This window comes from Mytilus galloprovincialis, chromosome 7 (assembly GCF_965363235.1).
Source record: "Mytilus galloprovincialis chromosome 7, xbMytGall1.hap1.1, whole genome shotgun sequence".
NCBI classification, from domain to species: Eukaryota; Metazoa; Mollusca; class Bivalvia; order Mytilida; family Mytilidae; genus Mytilus; species Mytilus galloprovincialis.
In genome coordinates, this window is record NC_134844.1 from 66,920,812 (window position 1) to 66,944,362 (window position 23,551).

General features: G+C 30.1%; 1 protein-coding gene across 1 annotated transcript in view; it reads right to left on the reverse strand.

Annotated features, from left to right (window-relative positions):
• The window catches only part of LOC143083515 (uncharacterized), a 344,761-nt gene that overhangs the window by 15,887 nt on the left and 305,323 nt on the right, over nucleotides 1-23,551 (reverse strand). The window contains exon 11 of the mRNA XM_076259769.1: nucleotides 8,512-8,592. Within this exon, the coding sequence (XP_076115884.1) occupies nucleotides 8,512-8,592 (81 nt within the window). The remainder of the gene's footprint in view (nucleotides 1-8,511; nucleotides 8,593-23,551) is intronic.

The following is a 23,551-nucleotide window of genomic DNA, read 5'->3' on the forward strand; positions in this document are numbered from 1 at the left end:
GTAAACAAATTTTGATTCATCAACAAGAAAAAGAAAACGTCCTAAAAATTTAGGTTTAGAGAGAAACTAGTCAAATTATTGACAAAAAAAATAAATGTTATCACGTGACTATTGAAATTACATTTACACCACTGTTTAAATAAGACATATCTATAATCATTATAAAGACTCATAAACACGCTAACTTCCATATACTTTCAAATATAGCATAAATATAGCAGCGTGCACCTGTAAAGTTCGATCAAGTTTAAGCTATTACCGATAGTAACTTAAATAATCCCCATTTCAAACTATACATTGTGTAGTCCTTTAAATTTCTGAAATACTTAGTTTATAGGATGGCTTTCTCAGTGACTGCTACCTATTTCTGAATTTAAATATTTTCTAACTTCTGTTATCTTGAAAGAAAAAAAATGAACTTTCAGCCTTTCCATACTCTAAACGAACCTCTATTAATATTCAGTATACGTAATGATACACATGTTTCAGAGTTGTTAAGTTACAGTAGGAGATTTGAATATTTTCAGCTGGTGTTGAGGCATTGTTAGCTGGCGATTTGTTTATCTACATTATTATCGATTTTTTAAGTGTTGATGTGATCATAAAGCTAAATCGCCTCCTTATTTCTTTACTATTAACGTATTCTCGCATGTATTCTCTTATTCAAATAGATGTAAACTTTTTGCCTTTGTCATAATAAGAATTGCTTAAAACTCCTTTTGAATTACTGAACACAGTCCCTTGCCTCTCTTTAGCAATGATTAAATGTAACCTAACAAAACATGTCATGACTGCTTCTTTGTCACAAAATAGACATTAGAGCTTGACATCGATGATAATAATAGAGGGAGACATTTTTTGGGGGATTGACATTTTAAAAAACTGGAAGCTTTGGATTTATAACGGAAGGGAAAGAAGGGCTGGCAAATCTGAAGATTTTTACTCTTGCTGGGAGAATCGCATGTCAAGAACAGATATTATCTGACGTGTGATTCTTCCGAACATATTTAAAAAAAGGAGATTATTCTTTGAGATGATATAAAAACGAAATGTGTTATAATTACCAATATAATAAGAGAACTATCAACTAAAAAAAGGAAAAGATGCAAACAAAACAGGGTACCATACGACCTTCTACAATAGCCAAAATCTATATCGTAAAACAACGTGGACGTTCTTAAGAGGAAACAAATATATATTTGTTTTCACATATGAGAAAACAACAGCCTGATTATGTTTTATCGAAGAACAAACAAGTGTAAGTCATTTATAAATTTCTTAAACTTCTTTTCTGTTTGTTCCCATGGAAAATATCCTTAAAACACGTACAATCACGATGTGGCAATTTTCACTAATTTTTGTAATGTAAATATACACAGTAACGTATATTGGACCATGGAGTTTTGTTTATATTATGATGTTCAAGATTACGGATTAAAATAAATAATGTTTTACTAAATATATATTGTGATACTTAAGACATACCGGTATATGTAAAACAATTAGGTAAAACACATTTTATCATTTTTACAAAGGACAACCCATTTGCATTTATTTTTTTCAGGTTTCCTTCACAAAAAATAACGATGTTAACACTGAATGGATTTTTTTTAGTCATCTTTAGGTTATGCACAGACATTCCAACAGACCCACTTAATGTGTTTCATTTTGTTCAGATGCATGTTGACATCGATGTGTTAGACCAAATAACTTTTTTGAAATATAGTTCAAACGGGGTAGGAAGGCACACCTATTTAAATTTGATGCTAGGTGGGTTTTTTTTAAGATAACATGAGCAGTTAAAGGAAATATCCAATTACGAAATAAATAATATGCATTAATAAGGTGTATAAGTATATTCCTCCTCGACGTGCAATGTTCATCAACACCTTCAAGCATTTCATTGTCTTACTTGTACTGAATGCTCATTGTTCAACAAAAATATGTGTCAGATATAAAGGATACATGTAAATTTCTCTTCCTTTCTGTAACTAAATTTGATTTCTCGGTACTTCCATCTAGTATTGAAAAGTAACCGGAGTCTGCATGCAATCTGTTTTATATCACTATTGGCAGCTCCAATTAATAATTTAATCCCTTAAGAGTTTAAAAGAAATCCACAAAGAATCAATTGTCCAAGACGCTTTGAAGCAAGGAATTCAATAGATGTATTATTGCATGTTAAGTACAGCTATTTGTAAGAACCAGGCAGACCTAAAAAAAAGTTATTCATCCAATATACCAATTCTCCGTTTAATTTGTATAAATATCTTAACTATCGTATTAAATATATGAATATACAAAAAAATGTCACCAACAAATAGTGATACAAAAAAAATCAATGATATTAAATCACTAGGTTTTCCTATCATTCCTAAGTAAATAGCACACTTTTCAAAGATGCTTATTTGAATGAACAAGTAAGAACCATATATAACTATACACCAAATTGAAGTTTTATAACTCATCTATGTTTATCATGTAAACAAAAATTGGGTGTTTATGCCTAAAGTGTACAAAACTAAATTTAAAAATCTGTTAGTTTGACTGAAATTATCTCCCTTTTCTCGTATAATTATGGAGCTCTTGAAAACCAGAGAAGGTGTATTATTTATATTCCATATCAACAACCATGTCAGCAGACGTTGAGATGAAATGTAGTTTTTCATGCTGTAGTAATATTAAATATGTGATTTCTAACTTCTCTTTATCTGAAACTGCTGTGAATTTGATCATGGAATGTACAAAGGACATACGAAATCATTTGATTTCCTACAAACTTGGAAAATTTACATGCTTAGATGAGGGGCATTTGTCATGCTTTGATTTGTTATCAGGCTGGTACATTTTGTATATTTTCTATCATGGAAGAATATTCTGTGTCCTAATAACTTCTCTTGGTATCAAGTGGAGGGGAAGCAGTATTTTATGTGGACATCATGAATACCTGTTAAATACAAACCAGATTGAGAATCCGACCGAACTGTCACACTTCAAATTCGCCGTCACCTTTTCGGAACCAGAGAAGTTGTGCTAGGATCAGGTTATAATCGTATATTTAAAAATAAATAAGCATAGTGTTTGCTAATTTGGTTATATTTCAGCCCATAAGCTTATAACTTGTAGTGTTCTGGCAAAATAAATAAAACATGAGGAGGGAGGGGGGAGAGAGGGTAGAATGATAACATGTTGTTTTCAGTCTATACGATCACATCTTTCGGATATTTACTCAAATTACTGTATCGTTTCAAACGGGAAAACCAACGGTCTAATCTAAATAAAAAACGAGAAACGAGAAACACGTATAAATTACATCAACAAACGACAACTACTGTACATCAGATTCAGATTGTAGAAGTCTATAAATATATGAGAAACTAAGGATGATTTGTTCTGATAATGAACAGACAACAATCACTAAAATTTTGCACATGTACATGTATTAGTTCTCCAGCTAGAAATTGGAAGGGGCAGGGTGCCAGTGGAGTTCAGGGCACTTTAAAGGATAGGAAAAGGCACTGATCTTTTTTAAGTACAATTATTGTTGAATCATGTTAATTTTAACTTTATATACAGTATACAATTGAACAAAAACTGTACTTATTTTGTAAAATAATAATATTTCTTAAATAGACTCAGTGTAAAAATCTGTGAAATTTTTATTTATATCTATTTCAGATAACATGAACATTTCTGGTTTTATTATCTCCTGTTAATAAATTTTATGATTCATTGGTAAAATAAATGATGTCTAATGTACATGTACATTGTAGTAATCAAGATTATTTCTACCATATAGGTTTGTGCAGAAAATGTATTCAGATGATTAGCAAAGACATGATAGAAACTTGGTGGCCTAATTTTGAGGTAAAATTGTAATTGAAAAGCATGCATATTGTACATGTATATGATACAATGAATATATGAATATAAAAAAAAAACAAAATATTGTATTCGCCTAAACAAAACTGTCCCTCAATTGCCAGGCCTCGAGGTCTTAAAACATAAAAAAACTACTCAGAATTAAATTCAATTTTTTGAACCAGTCAGTTTAAATCAATTGAATAGCAAACAAACATGTGAATGCCAGCTATATATTTTTTTAAAACTATTTAAACTGCTGAAATTTGGTATAAACTTTAAGTTGTATAATAGTAACAGACAATCTTATTAGTCATACACTGTTTAAATTGTTGAATTTTTACTATGCCATTGGTATAATAATCTAAGGGAATTTATTGCTTCTATTCTTGTGATAATTGGAGTACTCTTGTTGGTTATATTGATTTCAAATTGTGGGGAATTGTCCATCGGGTCAAATGATATCTACCCTACAATTTTTAAATGAATCATACTACCCATTGTTTGGTTTCTGCCCCTATATTGGTAGTCCTAAGAAAATTTTGAAGTTTTTGGTTATTATCTTCAATATTATTATAGATAGGGATAAACTTTACAAAACAAAAATGTTCAGCAAAGTAAGATCTACATATAAGTCTACAGAACCCAAATTCTCAATTGAACCCTTAAGGAGTTGTTGCCCTTTATATTTGTATTTTTTTTTTTTTTTTCGTAATTTTTGTTATGTTTTACAAAAATCTGCTCCTCTGAATCTCTTGGACCAAATTTAACCAGACTTGGCCATAATCATCATAAGTGTATCTTGTTTAAAAAAAAAAAGTCCGATGAAACCGACTGCAAAATAATATAGCTGACATGGCGAAAAATAGAACATAGGGGTAAACTGCATTTTTAAGCTTATATCTCTGTAACTAAAGTATTTAGAGCAAATTTGACAGAGAGTAAAAATGTTTATCAGGCTGAGATCTATATGCCCTGCAATTTTCAGACAAATTAGACAATCAGTAGTTGGATTGCTGCCCCTGAATTGGAAATTGTGAGGAAATTTTGCAGTTTTGAGTTATTATCTTCAAAAAGACTTAAATAATCAAGTAATTCTTAAGGAGTAATTGGCCTTTAGAGTAAATATTTTACATTTTACATAAAACAATCATTATTAGATAGAACAGAGGGGTAAAATGTAGATTTTGGCTCAAATCTCTGAAACTAAAGCAAAAGTATAATGGTTGCATTTTTTCCTGCATTAATGTTAATAAAAATTGCAGGTGAGCGACACACACAGCTGGCTCCTTGGAGGCTTTAGTTTTAAACAACTTAGTTATTAAATCTAAATTTTCAAAAAATATCAATAATTGCACATATTGTTATATTTTTAGGAATGTTCTTAATTTAATTAATGCAAACAAAACTTCATTTTTTTCCAGACAATTGAAGAGCAAGTTACAGAGAGACCACACAGAATAATTAATTGTTGTTTTTGAGACACTTGGACTAAATAAAAGTATCCTAACAGGTAATACAAAAAATCCATAGTGAAGTCAGGGAATTTGTTATTTCCTTTATAAGCTCATCTGGCCTAAAAGGCTAACTGAGCTTTTTAAATTACTTGTCGTCCGTTAACTTTTACCAAAATCTTCTCTGAAACTAGTGGACCAAATTTAACCACACATGGCCAAAACTAACATTAGGGTATCTTTTTTTATAAACGTGTCCGATGACCAATCCCAATAAACAACATGGCGGCCATGCCAAAAATAGGACATGGGGATGAAATGCAGTATTTGGCTTATATCTCTGAAACTAAAGCATTTAGAGCAAATGGGGTAAAAATGTTCTTTAGTTTGAAATCTACAGAACTTCAACTCAATAACCCTCAGAAATTTCTCTGACAAGTTCTATAATGTGGCTGTTCAACTTTTTTTTCAAAGAGTTTGATAATAGCATTTCCCTTATAAATATTAAAATTATTGAAAATGGCCTAGTCATTGGTCTAATGGGTACAACCTTCCAGATTGTTATTAAACATGTTCAATAGTTAGATTTTCGCCAAATTTTAAACAAGTTCTATAATTGTGTTCAATCGATCTTTTCGTAAAGAGTAATTTGCCTTTGAACTTAGATTTTTGCCTCTTGCGCATTTATAGGTACAATTCATGCCACATTTCAATAACACTGATATGTCTGTAAATATCAGCAATATCTCAGACAAGTTCTATAATGGTGAATGATCGACTTTTTTAAAAGTTATTCCCCTTGGAAAAATGATATATATGCAACACAGGGAAAATAGAACTCAGCCCCTTTATTAAAACAGAAAAAAGAGGTCTATAAATAAAAGAGCAAAAATAAGACTTTTCATGTATACATTGCTTTAATGTTATCCTTTGTTCATCTCATTCAAAATTAAACTTTATTTATTAATTTGGAGAATGCTTGTTTTAAGAATTTTATTGAAACATTACAATATAACCATAAACAAGGTTGGCCTCAGTTTCAAAGTGATGTAATTTGTTTGTTTTATGTTATAACAAGCCACTAAAAACTAAGGTTAAGGGTTATAAAAGCAGGCATAGTTATACACGATTTCAATCTTTTTGACTTGGATTGACTAGCTGCTTATCAAAGTTCAAAGTTTTATTTGAATAGTGATCTGCTGATAAATAATCAAAATCAGGAGTTCAAAATCATTTTTCTGATAAAGCTGTTTTTTGCTGTATATAATACCCCAACATTCAGTACACTAATTTGAAAGTGTCGAACAGTTTGATGTGAAACAAGGATATATAAATGTTAACAGATGCGGACAATGTACCAATGTTGATTATAGACCAAAATGAAGATACAGATGTATATAGAGAAAAAACATGATATTAGGACCAAATCAAGCGGTCCCTCTATCTTAAATGTCTATGTCATACATTATTATTATACTAACCAAATGACCCTTTCATGAAATCAAGAGATACGAGTTATAAATATATAGAAATATAATTGCTTGTTGATCATGGACGGAAGAAGTACATTTAGAGCGCTGCAAAACAGATGTTATAAGCAAACAGTTGTTATCAAATCAAAAAAAAATTGTTTCCATGGTTACCAAATGCAGAGTGAACTACCTAACCTGAGTATAGAAGTCAAACTTCGCTTTGAATGTATTCAATACATTGATTTGCATAGGTATTATGCTGATTCTGAATTATTGCAGCAATATCAGGTCGGTTGCTAGGGCTTTTTTCCTGGTGCTATGGTCTTTTAGCCATTTTAATTTAAACTAATATACATTTGTTTTAATTTTCAATCATTTATAGGTTTTAAGGTCTGATAAATTGTAATAATATAATTTTGGATGTAACGCGTCTTCTGATTGGCTGACGTTATTTTGTTATCAGCCCATAGACATAATTTAGTCATGTGACCGTGACGTCATCAACGTTTTTTCATGGTTTTCTACGGTTTAAAATGGAATTTAGAATTAAATTATAAGAAATGACTGTAATATTTTTTTCTGTCTATTCGAAATAACATAACAAATGTGGTGCACACTGTTAAAAAACCCGCTACGCGCGTTATTCAGTGTGCACCAAATATTTTATGTTATTTCTTCATAGACAGAAATAATATTACAATCATTTCTTAATCATGTAAATTAATATAACAAATAGCAAATATTTTGCTAATAAAAAAGCATTCTGTTTTGTCTATGTTTATGAATTCTGCATTTTTTTGTTGCCATGGTAACACAAAAATACCAAAAAAAAACAGATTTTTTTTTTTCTGATTTCTATAATTCAATATATAAACATTAAGCTGCAATCATTTTTTATAATGAAATTATCTGCCCATTTTCCATTTCACTTGATTTATATTATATTATTTAAGCCATTTTCAGAAAGAAAGAAAAAATTGAAATAACATTTTGGCCTTGTATAAAAAAAACTTGAATATTAAAATATATACTTCAAAAAATGTTTAGTTATGTGTTGAAATTATTTTTATCTTGCAATTCTCTTAATCATAAAATTGCTGCAAGCATTTTTCAATTTTTATGTCTGATTTCATCATAAATTCCTGAAAAAAATGGCTGCATGTTTCCATGGCAACCGTTCAACAAAATTTATTTTTTTAGCTTGCAACTATTATTTCAATCTTAGTTGTTTTTATATCAAAAAAAATAAAGCAGTTCTGAGACATACATGAATTACCTCCTGCCTGGATCTTACAAATAGCTGTATACTTAATACATTACATCGGAAGACATTTAGAATCAGACCGCTTACCCTCCCCCTGTTTGTATACCCTGAAGACAAAACTGTCAACTTAGTATGTTACCACAAAATAATCTGCCTACCAAAACCAATAACAACTACAATATTAAACCAAAGAACCAGTTACACAACTTATTTCTTTCTTTACATATCTACCTATTATACAAATTGTACCCATTATGTGACAACAATTATCAATTGTGTTATTTTTGTTGGTATATTTTCAGTTTATACTGTCAGACCTTCTGGTGTTGATTTGCTAAAATAAAAGCACTAAAAACATAGTTCCTTAACAATTTATATTTCATAATCATTATATACATTTGTATATGTTAGATTAAATTTCAAATGCACTTATCTGAAAACAAATGTAAAGACGACCTACTGTTGCTTTACTTGAACCTAATGACTCCTGGAAAGCTATTTCTGGTTCATTCGTGATTCTTTTTTTTTCTTCTCTGTATGCCTAAAAATAAAGCACAAGATACTTTGTTAGGAATAAATGAGTATGGTTTTTATGCGTTTGTAGGGATTCTTATTCAAATGTCTTGTGTTTTTTACATAGAATTACAACATAATTATTTTTCGATATATTCGTTTGTTTAGACCAAAAATGTATTTGACATGAATAATTTTAGATGAGTGATTTGATTTTTTCACTCTTGAATATTTCATTTTTGCAACATATCCCTTTGATTGTTATGATTTTTACCTAATCTAATTATGGGAAGGTCGACTATTCATATATATACGGATACATGGATAGTCTACCTTTACTATAGTTCCAAATGGTAAAGTTAAAATCATCACTTCGTAAATTTTACGGACGCCATCACGAGTTGGTTGACCGTTATGGAATAACCGTTTCACAAATGATATCGGATATGTTCCTTAAGTCGAAACTACCATCCCCTTCCCTTTCATGAATGTGACCTACCGAATTAGACTTTTTACCGGATATGTTATCACATAAACTACACGACGGGTGCCACATGTGGAGCATGATCTGCTTACCCTTCCGGAGCACCTGAGATCACCCCTAGTTTTGGTGGGGTTCGTGTTGTTTATTCTTTATTTTCTTTTGTCGTGTCATGTGTACTGTCTGTTTGTCTTTTTTCATTTTTACCCATGGCGTTGTCATTTTTTTTTTCGATTTATGAATTTGACTGTCCCTCTGGTATCTTTCGACGTTCTTTTGTTGTTTCCGTTCTCTAACCACCACATTTTAGAGAACTTGTTCTCTATGCTCATTACCAACAAAGACACCTCCTATTGGAATATAGATAGTTTCATTTTTAAAATAAATCTTATGTTTCTCGCCATTTATGTAAATTTAAGCAAAATAAAATTTTAAATTCGGTAGACTTTGTCCTCCCCATTTTTTCCTGACATAAATCATGGATTCGACCCTAATACCAAAGAGAGAAGATTGTCCCATTCAAACACCAGATTTTGAATTGATAATTAGCAAAAACATAGTGCATGTTCATCTAAAATTTCATAATTCAAACAATGTCCTCAAAGTTGATTCTTGACTCCCTTACAAAATGTAGTTTATTGCTTTTGGATTTTTTTTTAAAGTTTAACTAGATATACGGAAATAATATTAGGAATACACGTTACATGCATAAACCAAATGTTATCCTATAGGCATAAAAATGTATAAACAAAACTTTGACAGATGAATAGGTCTAATCTGGACGACATATTTTATCTTTTTATTGCTCCGCTTGGTTATGAACAATGAAAAAATAAACCATCAAACCAAAAAAGCTGAAGTTTGATATGTATGAACTTGTCAAAATGTTAAAATGTTTAATTGGTGTAAGCATGGTGCGGTGGTCAAAATTTAGAAAAACCATCCAAATTTCTGTATTTTTGCTTATTTACCCAATCACGACGTCATTTACACCTACCATTGTGACGTTATTGAACCTTTTTTTTGTTAGATAACAACATTATTTTAAAACATTGACTCATGTTCTAATAATCAATGAAGAAAAATCTGCTCTGTTTGAATTTTTATTACCTTGTAAATCTGGGACCATTTTAGGCCATTAAGCCCCTACTCCTTTGATAACGAACAAATTTGAAAAGTACGGTAAACCAGGTGAAAAATAATTCTTAAAACAATGATTGTTTTCCCTACTATACGTTCTAAGTTATTGGTCACATGAGGGTTTAACGACTAAATGTAAAATAATTGTCAAATGATTGTTTACTTTGAACATATGTGTGTTTATAATAAGCACATTACTTTTGTTTATGCTGGTTATGATTTGGTTGCCTATACATGAAATACGGTTTTACTGGTGTATGCAACACAAGCTTAGTAAGGGACTTTAAAGTACTAACATGAAAATTGCAGTCATTAACTATAAGGATCCGTGAAAAATATTGGACTGGTTTCTTGTTTAGTTTCATTGATTATGTCAGTACTCGGTCGGATGCTTGGACCTACATTATTAATAATTTGTATTTTGTTAGTGCAGTATTTACTTCATGACACCAACGCATGATGGATATATATTAATATGCATATTGCTGGTATATGCATGTAAAGCGTACTTTTTTTAACAAGGTAAATCTAGATAAAGATCTTTCTTTAAGAGCCAATTCGACAGAAAACCATGTAATATTTAGCAAATCGTCCAAATCATCAAACACAACTTAACACTTTCTTATACATCATCTAAATCCTTGACATAAATTAAAATAATTTTACTGACTATTTTTTTTCCAAGAGTTTTTAGAGTACTGTCAGCTGGAACCCATCCATCTTACTATGTTAAGATCAATACAAATGAAAACTTAAACGATGTTGCAAATCGTCAGGGGCACGGACACAAAGGCATGGTTTTCATATAGGAGTTTACGTGGTTTTCATTTGCTTCTAACTTTGGGGATCCAATCCGGATATGTTTGCAACTTATACCGATTTTTACTAAGAATTATGTTTTATATCAAAACAAAATATTAAGCTTAGCAAATGACTTTTTCATAATAACGTATTGTGATTTTAGGTCCCAATTGACACATTTTGATTTTTATTTTAAAACTTATTAAAATAAAATAGGATTTCGCTATTTTTGTCTATGAATAAACTTTATCCTATATCTATTGGAAAACAAAATAGAAATATGGGGTCGCCGTTCATTTAAGCTCACAATCTGCTTTCGAAAGAAGCATGTTTTTTCGTTAAGGTACTTTTTTTCCTTTTTAATTAATGGGAGAAAAAGAGTAATATCTAAATAAAAAAATAAAAATTACAGCAATCGCTTAAAATTTACATTAGTTTAGTCTAAGTACAGTTTATTTGAAAAAAATGATGAAAAAATATAGGTCACCGTTGAGTTCATACAGATATTTGAATTTTAATGGACAAAATGACATATTTTCATTAAAGGCAGATACTTTGGACTTTCAGTGATATAAACATTTTAAAAGTCATCTGTGGCCAAAACGAACTGATTTTGTTTTGTTGATTTGTGTACTATATCATAAACGTAACAACTAATAGTGTAATAGATAAAATGTGTAATGAAATAAAAAATGTTTCAATTTTAGCTAATTATTTGGTACCCTCGAGCCCCCTTAAATTCTAAACACAATTGGAAATAATTGGCTCATAAAATCATTTAAAAAAGTAAAATAAATTTGACTAACAAATGATATGAGACGTTTTTGTACTGCAAGTGTAAAAATCAATAAACTGTCTGAAACTATTCAGTCCATCTGCTATGTTTTCCCTTAACGCGTCTCCTTTGGGTAAAATCTTAAACATGTCAGCTCCTAGTGTTGGTTTGGCAGAGGAACGTTTACAGTGAACTTTTTTTAATCTAGGAGGAGTTTGTGTGATATTCCAGCATTATTCATCCACATATCAAAAACTATTTAAAATAGTTAAAAGCACTAAAGACCACAATAGTATTTCAAACATGAATAATTACTGCCAAGAAATTTGACAATTACCAGACACAAATTAAATGAAATAATATTGATTTGAAAAACAAGTCCAAGATGAACAAGAAGAGTTTTGAGATTTCAGATGTCAAAACATCTCAATATTTTAAATCATTCTTAGTAAAACAAGTGATCGAATAGAACGACCTTGCAGACACCGTATTGTGTTTAATATATGATGGCACCATGAATTGAGATTTGATATTGTCAAAAATGCTCCAGTGCACCGTCAATAAATCAACGACACTCTCTCTACCATTGTTTTAAAACCAGTATTCGTAACCAAACATATCATGATATTCAGACAGATACTACATACTACCGTTAATCTCAGAAGTCTGAATAATACCGAAAACTATGGTGTTGAATTTCCTCCAGAACTCATGATTTTATATAAGACTAGGAGTGGTTTATTTTACCATGGTTGATACATCATCTTGTCTTAAAATAAGCTCGAAGGAAAGGAAGTTTGTGGAATTCATTGGCCTAACAGTCTAGCAAGATGTCAACATGTCGTTCAACCACTTCCGGCAACGTCAAGGCTGAATGAGGATCTCCACCCTTCATAACGGGCTGTATACAGGACGAATTATTTCAGTAGGAACAGGTACAAATCGTACAATCAATTTTCATTTGATTCTTATCTATAGTCAATCTGAAATTAGGATTATAGGACCAATATTTGATATACTGGATAAAAAAAGGGACACGTGGAAATTCATTCATACCTTAAATGTTTCTAAGACACCTTATTCATTTCCTATGTAGAATGATCGAATTATTTATGCACTTTACAGCTAAGGACAAAATATTAATTTGTGAGCTGTTTACCAGGGAACAGTATATATGTTTTGCTTATAAACAGGTTCAATTTCCAGACCAGAATAATGAAAAAAAAATTCAACATGTTCAACATTTTGTAGGACAGGTTTTTATTCCCTTCCCCTAACATTTATAAAGTTATATTTTCAGTTCTTACTGTAAGTGGTTCATCTCTTTGTCTACTTAAAAACTTTTATCTCATGGAGAAACTCCATATACGATGTACAATAACATTTTTTTTATACAACATACATGTAACATTAGACAACTTTATCCAGGGAATAATATTTTTTTAATGACCAAAAAGACTGAAAAAAATCAAAAACATCGCAAAGTTTTGTAAAGTTGTTTTATTTGATGACCCTGTAAGTACATGTGTGTAGACTACTTAAACATTCCTTCTTAGAAGATGAAAAATACATTCAAACTATATGCACAGTAATGCTACACTACCCTGTATTATGTTATGGATTTTTGTATTCAAGAAAGTTAATGTACACTTTTTTTATAGTAAAACCTGGTCGTTAAAGTATTAAAAACACATTCAACTTTATTGAAATTTGACTTATTTCAATTCTATTATTTCCGAGGATGTAATATAGTGCCTTATATGTGTAGTAATCTTAACAGCTATCTAATTTCATTCAAAATTCTTTATACATTTTGCACTAGTATATGTAGACTAAGTAATTTGTATTTATTTTATTTTAGGAAAAATCATCTCTGTATTGCAGCGGTATACAGTTTTCATTTTTAAACGATTATCTTAATAACTTTAAAGGAAGTGTCATACATATACATATTTTGTAAACTAATGAATGCTTTATTATTGCGATTGTTTTTATTTTAAACTGAAATGCAATATTATTTTTTGCGATATTGATAAAAGTCCTGTTTAACATGTTTAGTAGAAAACATCAATATTTGAGTTTAAGATGTATCCTGTATCCCAAAATCTACAACAATTTCTGTTTTTTTTTAATTTTTTTTTTCATTTTGTTGTATTTCCAAAACCAGCATATAAGCATAAATGAGTGTGTACAGATTAACGACTGTATCACACCGAGAATCGCTTTGTCATATTGAACAAAACAAGAACACACCAGCAAAATTGCTTGTCCATGACTGAATCAAAGTATTTATACCTTTTTATCAGCTTTGATTTTTACCATTCGTATTGTCATCTTATCAATATATACTTGTAGTTCTTGATTAACCGTATTCAGGAACAAATGTAACCAATTCTTGACAGCCAAAGATAACAGTTTCTGAGCAATATGATATACGACGACAATGGTACACATGAACCGCATTTGGTCAATTTTATCATTTACAGATTTTGTACCTCAGTTTTCTATTTCGTAAATATTTAATAGGCTTACCCTAAAGTAAAAAAAAATATACGTTTAATTCTTTTTAGTAAAGATATGTAGTGCAATTCCCTAATACATTTAAGAAAATATGTGAAAAAAACGAATCGTTTGAGTAACATTTATCATTTAATTTACACGTAAACTAAACACAATTATGTTCACATTGATAAAACTAAAAGAGTACATGTAGTTTAAATCATGTTTTGTCTAAATGCAGTCGGTAGTGAATGTGAGCCTTGTGTGGGTAAGTGTACACACATCTAGATATTTAAAACATGAGTTTTACCATGTAAATTGAAAGAAGAAATGTTTTTTTTATATTTATAACAATTATTAATAAAGTTCATTACTTAATTTTACAATTATCTTAACTTTATATATTGCTTTGTTATATCACAAACATACAGTATGTAAATTTATAAACCCCTTATCAAGACACAAAACATAATCACTGGCAAACACATAATTCATTTGAAAATGTCTTCCCGAATCGACTAAACGTAAATACAAATACTTGTCACTGGTCTTTACTCAATCAACAATTTTCTCATCAATGTATTATTTAAAACTGATAAAATGTATTGTTTTACTTGTATCTAAGATCTGGTAAACTGCACTTACAATCAAACATGCATCCATTTGCAATGTACGAACTGTTAAGGAGCCATGAAATATACACATTAAATTATGGTCACATTTAATGCGGTAAATTTACTTTAAAATGCTTGTTTTTCGGAAACAAAAATGATAACCCTTTAATAATGGCATGCAACTTGGAATAAGAACCAACTTTTTGAATCCTTAATTTATTCACATATATATTATGGTCATGAATTAACCACATAATGGATGTTTCATTTTACCACGGAAACTAAATATAATAGTCATTAAGTTATATTTAATTCCGGTTAATGGGCATGCATTCTGTTTTCAAAATTCTAATGTGCATTAAATATAACGATAATTGATATCACCTTCAATTATTCTGGATGTTTAATGGCCAGTACTGCATTTAAATGGCAATTAAAACGAATAGATAGTTGGCATTACAAAAAACAATTAAATTTGGCATGAACAACTAACAACAAATGGAAGTGTTTAACTACCTTGACTGGCTATACAGCCCTTGCACGGTCGGAACAACTAACAATGAATGGTACACCTTTTAAAGCATTTAATTGCCGGTATTATCTCAATCGATGGACCATTTCTTCCTTAATGGCTGGTTTGTACTTTAATGGCGGGTTTGTATTTTAATGGCCTTTTAATTTGTTAATTGGTGGCCTCTTACTTTAATATATGAAGAGGCTTTTTATAAACTGGCCTGTATCAAATTTGTGCCACTGTATATGCTGTAATATCCGAATGTGCATCGTAGATGTGTCGATATTTCTGACAAAGCGGTGCCGATAGTAATTTACCTGTTACGTCCTTTAAGTGAAACGTTACATGAACAAATTTATTGGTATTATCAGATATACTATTTCTTTTTTTGTTTAACTACATAATAATTTTATTCGTCAAATATTAACAGACTCTATTTTAAAAGAGTAAAATCCATTTTATTCCTTTTTATAATCTTTTTCAATGTTTACCATAAATTGAATGAAGATTTCATAAAGAAACACACATTTTTTACAACATTCCATGTTTTTATTCTTATAATTGATAAAATTTACATTTGTTGTTCGGGAAATTTCCCAAAATATATGAAAGTTTCTAAATTTTTGTAGTAAAGATGTATGTGACAACAAATTATTCGGGAAATGTCCCGAAATCATTCTCAACATTATTATTTATTACATATATGTTGGCAGAGCATTTTAACAAACAGATCTAAAACGCATTTCGGGAAATATCCCGACAAAAAATAAACTAAGTACAACATGTATAACACAGATGTCTTCAAATATTTCGGGATTTATCCCGAAAATTCAAATGTATATGCTAGACCTCATGACTAATAATTTCTTTTCACATTTCGGGAAAAATCCCGAAAATATAAATCTAATATCAGACACACACTTGTTACATAGATTTTTTTTACCCATTTCGGGAAAAATCCCGAAATAAAATCTACAAGAAAAAATTATGCATTTTGGTTTTTTAAACATATTGGGGAAAATCCAGAAAAAAAAAAATCATTCAGATTTTACAACACATAATTTTGATACATTAAAAAAAAGTTTTTACAAAAATTTGTTTCCAACATTTGTTAAATTTTAATTCTTAAAAAAATATGTTTATAACCATACTTTTCATTTCTTTTAAAAAAAAAAGTAATTTCTTAGAAATAATAAGGTTACTCTATACTGCATCCCTTTTGTCATGCTTCAGTAATTCCCTAAATATAATATCAACCAAATTTGTCCCACAAAAAGGGGGCCTATGCATCCTCTAAATCCTATTTATAAGTGGTCGATATGAAACTGGCCTAAGCATAAACTTTAACATATAAACAGAAAACTGCAAAAGATTGTAAGTTATAAAACCATGATTTAGCGTTCAGGATTATTAAAATCCCTAAGCACATGCATTGTCCAAAAGCTTATTCAACTGCATATAAATTATCCCTGACCTACTTTTAGTGGTTCTCCTTAAACTGGACTTATCACAAATATTTCAGTGTAAACAAAGGAAATTTTCAAAGTCAATATGCCATAACTGAGAGGCTGGTGAGGAGGGCGATGCTCTATGGGATTGAGATATATATATATGTGTCCATAACACATTATACTCTGCTTCCACAATCAGATTTCCATGTTCAGTAACTTATTTGTAATTGTTTAAAAAACACTGACTTAAATGAACACTTGAAAGTACAAAGTTTCAAGTTTATTTGACCATTACATCATAGTAAACTATTGTACACAAAACCTTAACCTTCTCTACTGTTGTACATCTTGAAAACAAAATAATTGATAAAAACTAGTTTCAACTCATTATTTCAAATGTCAATGAAATTTTAAAATAGAAATGAAAAAAAACCTCAAACTCAAAAATATTCAATAATGTAGCCTCATTTAATTTTCCTAATTTGCACATTTTTTTTTTTCACAGAAAACATGGAAGAAACTATCTTTAATTATGTTTTTTTCTAAATTTCTTTGGTATTCTCCACAGCAAAATATAAAAATTAAAATACTGTTCTAAAGTAAAATACATGTACTTTTAATATTACAAATACATACAATAAAATATAACTACAAATCATAGTATACATGTGAATAAATCTTCATAGCATGTGCAATGTTTGTTATATTCAGATGGAATTATTACATATTATAAATTGATCTGTTTCTTTACTGATGCCTAGCTTTCTCTTCCTTTTACTCCTGCCTATAAGAGCAAAGTAAATTAACATTTAATAAAATATAACAAAAAATGTTCTATTCTGCTGAACATGCTAAAAGTAAATATTAACTGTGAAATCAACAATTTTGATTATGTTGATAGGTTGAGACTATAACCATTTGACATTTATAATAAAACTTCTTTCCCCTCCCCCCCTGACCATTTTGATTGCCTTGTGTGACGTTTCACACAATCAACATGATCATAATGTACATAATGTTTTTGACATTTTTATAAATAAAGATAGTATAGCCAATAAGTTTTCAAAATTATTTAGCGTAGAGTTGTGTTCTTTTCCCTTTCTCCAATTTGAATGTTCCTGGCAACCTGCATTCTTTTATGTTACTTTTTTCTTTTTACAAACACTGATCGAGATTTAAAAGGGGAGCAATATTGAGTTTGCATGTGACTTAATAAACAGATTAAAATCCTTAAAACAATATGTTTTATCTGTATGAACATTATGGAATATTTATTCCTTTTAGAGTTTTCTGAATAAATAAATGATGAATGGGTCCTTGGGACACAGATTATGCCCCTGCTTGCATATAACATTTTAAAGGGTCATAAATCAAGAATGGTAAAAGTGACACACAGTACCCAAATGAGTACTTGATCTGATTTTTGTGGTAATAAGCATTGTGTTTAAGTTTCAGTACATTTGGTTAAGCAAACTTAAGTTTATAGTGAACTAAAACAAATAAACAGATGTGCCATGTGAACATGATACCTCCGTCTCTTTTTCAAGAATAAAGTTCAATAACTTCTTCATAAAATTGAGAATGGAATTGGGGGAAATATGTCAACAACCTGACCAAAGTGCAGACAACAACCGAAGTCCACCAATGGGTCTTCAACACAGTGAGAAAATCATGCACTATAAGTGTTTGTCTTTTCTCTTTTTTTATATAGATTAGACGGTTGGTTTTCATGTTTGACAGCTGGTTTCACAATAGTAATGTTTTGGGTCCTTAAATTAATAATAGCTTACTGTTTGATGTGATCCAAGGCTCTGTGTTAAAGACTGTACTTTGACCTATAATTGTTTTTCTTTTACAAATTGTGACTTGGATGGAGAGTTGTCTCATTAGAAGTCATACCACATCTTCTTATATCTAATATTATGTACAAACATACAAGGATAAAACTTAATGCTACCTCCGCTACGACAGGGCATAACAAAAAGCATATGTATATATAGAGAAGCAGGACTCTTATTAAGACTGAATATTACAGTACCTTATTCTGCATTCTTTCATCTTATCCACTGATTGCTGACATGAATGGTTCTTTATTTCTTTTACTTCCAGGCAATTTTGGTATGAAAGCACCATATTTCAAGCTAAGTGTACCCATGGTTTGTCCAGGGCGTATTTTGATAAAAATGATAAATGTTGACCGCATCTTTTGGTGTCTCTCTTGTAAAACAACAATGCAAAGCCTCTGTGTGTTGTTTAAAATTAAAAATCAAAGGAATTAACCAGTAAAATAATTGTATTATAATTTCACTTCTAAAATAATCCTGACCGGTGACTGTACAGTTTCAGCATATTTTCCTTTGTTCTTAATTTTTCTGATATTTAGCTGAAAGCAGGATCAATGAAAATCTTCATGTGTGTGGTCAACAGGTTCTTACGACCAGAGAACCTGAAAAAAAATTATCTGTTGAGGTCATGACTAGTATCATTTATTTATCCATTAATGAGATAGAGCTTTGTTAGAATATTGAAAGGTGGAAGCAGTATAATTACTTTAATACACTAAAATATGTAATAAATAAAACAAGAATGTGTCCATGGGACACAGATGTCCCTGCTTGTAAATATATCTCTAATATATATCCTTTTTCCTATTAAAAAAGTAACATATATATTCATGATAATATGAGAATGACGAAAGTGACTTGATCAGTGTTTGGTATTAACAAGCATTGTGTAAACATTTCACAACACTTAATGGTTGATACAAAGTAAAGTTAAAGTGCAGTTTGGGATTTGAACAAGTTTTCAATTACTTCAAGTTTCCGTAAATCCCTGATATTCTTTAATGTTTTTTTTTATTGCAGTACAGTAATAATCTGATGGTTCAAGAGAGCACAAAACCACAACAACATGTTTAATGTTTATCAAAATATCATTTTTCTTTGTTTTTTCTTAATATTATAAAACCAGAAGAAAAATAAATTTCCATATCTTGCCCTGTTAACGAGTTGTAATAAAATTTATTCATCAACATGATCAAATACACTGGATAAGAATCCATTGGTAGAGCTCTGAGGTTAAATAATTTACTTATTTTCATAGGTTTATGACCACTGACCAGCTATAACAATAATGGCTATAGAAAGTTGAGGCTCCAATGGGCCTTTATCGTTAACCTGATATTCTCATTTACAATTGATGCATGAAATAATGCAACTGTTATACTTTTGCTTTAGTTTCAGAGATATAAGTAAACACTGCATTTTCCTCCTATTTTCTATTTTTAGCCATGTCTGCCATGTAGGTTGGCAGGGTCATCAAACACATTTAAAACTATATATACATACCCTAATGATGAGTGTGGCCAAATTTAGGTAGGTTTGTCTCAGTTGTTTCAGGAGACGACTTTTCTAAAAGATGAAAAAAAATTATGAAAAATATTCATTATTTATTCCTTTCAAAATTCTCTGAATAAATAAATGTCATGATTGGGTCCATGGGACACAGATTATGCCCCCACTTGCATATAACTTTTTAAAGAAAAAAAGAAAAAAACATACAATAGATTGTATACCAATATGCGAATAAATATATTAAGGTACAATGTAATGTATGTGCCTGTTCCAAGTCAGGAGCCTGTAATGCAGTGGTTGTCAATTGTTGAAGTGTTACATATTTTTTTTTCTTCATTTTTTGTACATAAATTAGGCCGTTAGTTTTCTTGTTTTACATTTGTCATTTTGGGGCCTTTTATAGCTGACTATGCAGTATGGGCTTTGCTCATTGTTGAAGAGGGTACAGTGACCTTTAGTTTTTAATTTCTGTGTCATTTGGTCTCTTGTGGAAAGTTGTCTCATTGACAATCATACCACATCTTCTTTATATATAAAGTTAAGTACAACATTTAAAAGTGTTGACAATGGTTGATGTTAATTACATTATATTAGATTTTCTTGAGGAGAATAACTAAAATATGATTTTATTAGGGCTTGGATCCCACTAACATGTTTAATCCTGCTATCTTCTGTGCCTGTCCCAAGTCAGGAACCTGGACAATCAGTGGTTGTTGTTTGTTGCTGTGTTGCATATTTGTTTTTAGTTATTTTATTTGTATATATTAATATTAAGGTCATTAGTTTGGAATTATTTTACAACTGTAATTTCAGGGCCTTTTTTATATATGACTATGCAGTATGATCATTGCTGAAGGCTGTACTTTGACCTATATATATAGTTAACTGACCGACGGAGGGACAGGTGTAAAACAATATGCCTGTCAACTTTTTCTTACAATTTCATACATTTCCCATATCATTGACTATTTTATCATTACTTACATCTGTCCATTATTATACTGTCTTTTAGGTCACATTGCATTTCAAGCTGATGTTCAATACTTGCACAGTTGTACACCTAGAAAAAAAATATGCAAAATTAAGATAAAACAGTCTTGTGTTACTGTCACACTAGTTTAGATAGAGAGTTGTGTGAGTTTCTAACAGAAAATTTACAACACATCAATGAGAAATTGAAAAAAGTAAATAAAATTATACATTTGTCATTTTCGCTGTTGAGGTTACATAAGTGCATTAGCTGCCTTATTTTTACATGTTCACAAATCAGTATCCAGGAGAAGAGTAAATATATAGAGGCTCTGCATCCTCCCCCTGAAATGTTGTGTTCTTAAGGAAACCAGGTGCTTTTTCCAAGTTAAGAAAGAGTTTTAAAACTATCCATGCATGTCCTCACATCTAATTTATAAAAGATGATTAAATTGATCATTGAAATATGTATCAGAGTGAGAACTTCTCAATGTTCATTTTTTTTTTTGGGGGGGGGGATATTTATTTCTATTGTCTTTAATTAAGTAACTCGGACCTACAGTACTGAGGATAAAATTTTCATATCTCTTCATTTATATACACAAATTCTAATGTTTCACATCCTGGGAGATTAAAACCGAGATTAAAATCCATGAAATTGAAATTTTTCACACATAATTGACTTAGAGTAGTAATTGGGAATGTAAACATGTAATAATGTTTTCCCAGTAGGCAGTTTAACCAAACTTAAGATAGACAAGACATAATAAATCTATTATACAATATACCAGTATACACAGCATGCACATGACATGTGCTCCAATCATAATGATGAACTGAGTCCATACTGTCCCTTTAACATGTTTAACAAATAATGCAAATTTTTTTATATTAAGATTCTGTGATTTTTTTAAATTTTATAAACATTCTTATAGTTTGCTTGAAATAAATATAAGTTATATATACTTAATCATCTGTAGAATTTTTTTATTAATGAAAACAAGAGGCTCTCAAGAGCCTGAATCGCTCACCTTAATTCTTTTGGTTAAATCTCTCATCAATGATTATTTTGGCTTTTCAATTTATTTAAATGTTTTTTGGATCGTCCTATTTTCTTCAAAAGCCAAAAAAAATAATCATTTTCTCCTATGTTCTATTTTAGCCATAGGAGCTATGTTTCTTGACATACAAGGAAATAAAATATAAAATTTATACTAGATACTCTGAAACTCATTTAGCCTAAGTTTGGCTGAAATTGATACAGCAGTTTCAAAGGAGAAGATTTTTTAAAGTAAGTCAACATGATGAACAAATTGTGAAAAAGTCTTTAAAGGGCAATAACTCCTTAAGGGGTCAATTGACAATTTTGGTCAAATTGACTTAATTGAAGATCTTACTTTGCTGAACATTATTGCTGTTTACAGTTTATTTCTATCTATAATTATATTCAAGATAATAAACAAAAACAGCAAAATTTCCTTAAAATTATCAATTCAGGGGCAGCAACCCAACAACAGGTTGTCTGATTCATCTGAAAATTTCAGGGCAGATAGATCTTGACTTGATAAACAATATTACACCAGTCAGATTTGCTCTAAATGCTTTGGTTTTTGAGTTATAAGCCAAAAACTGCATTTGACGCCTATGTTCTATTTTTAGCAATGGCGACCATGTTTGTTGATAGATCATAACTTCGGATACAATTTACAAACTAGATACCCTAAGGAACATTCAATTAAAGTTTGGAAGTATTTGGCCCAGTAGTTTCAGAGGAGAAGATTTTTGTAAAAGATTACTAAGATTTACGAAAAATGGTTAAAAATTGACTATAAAGGGCAATAACTCCTAAAGGGGTCAACTGACCATTTCCGTCATGTTGACTTATTAGTAAATCTTACTTTGCTGAACATTATTCCTGTTTACAGTTTATCTCTATCTATAATAATATTCAAGATAATAACCAAAAACAGCAAAATTTCCTTAAAATTCGGGACAGGTGAGCTAAAAAAAAGAATTACTGATTAATCAATATTTAGGTCACAAGGCTTTTTACCCTGATGATCGAAGCTAAAATGTCTAGAAATTGTTTCAGATTACTTTTAAGCAAATAGAACAGATTTACAAAATTTATGAAAATTGTTAAAAATTGACTATAAAGGGCAATAACTCCTTAAGGGGGTCGATTGACCATTTTCATAATGTTGACTTATTTGTAGGTCTAATTTAGCTCTACATTATTGCTGTTTACAGTTTATCTCTATTTATAATAATATTCAAGATAATAACCAAAAGCTGCAACATTTCCTTAAAATTACCAATTCAGGGGCAGCAACCCAACAACATTTTGCATGTTTGTTACAGAAATTTCAGGGCAGATAGACCTAGACCTA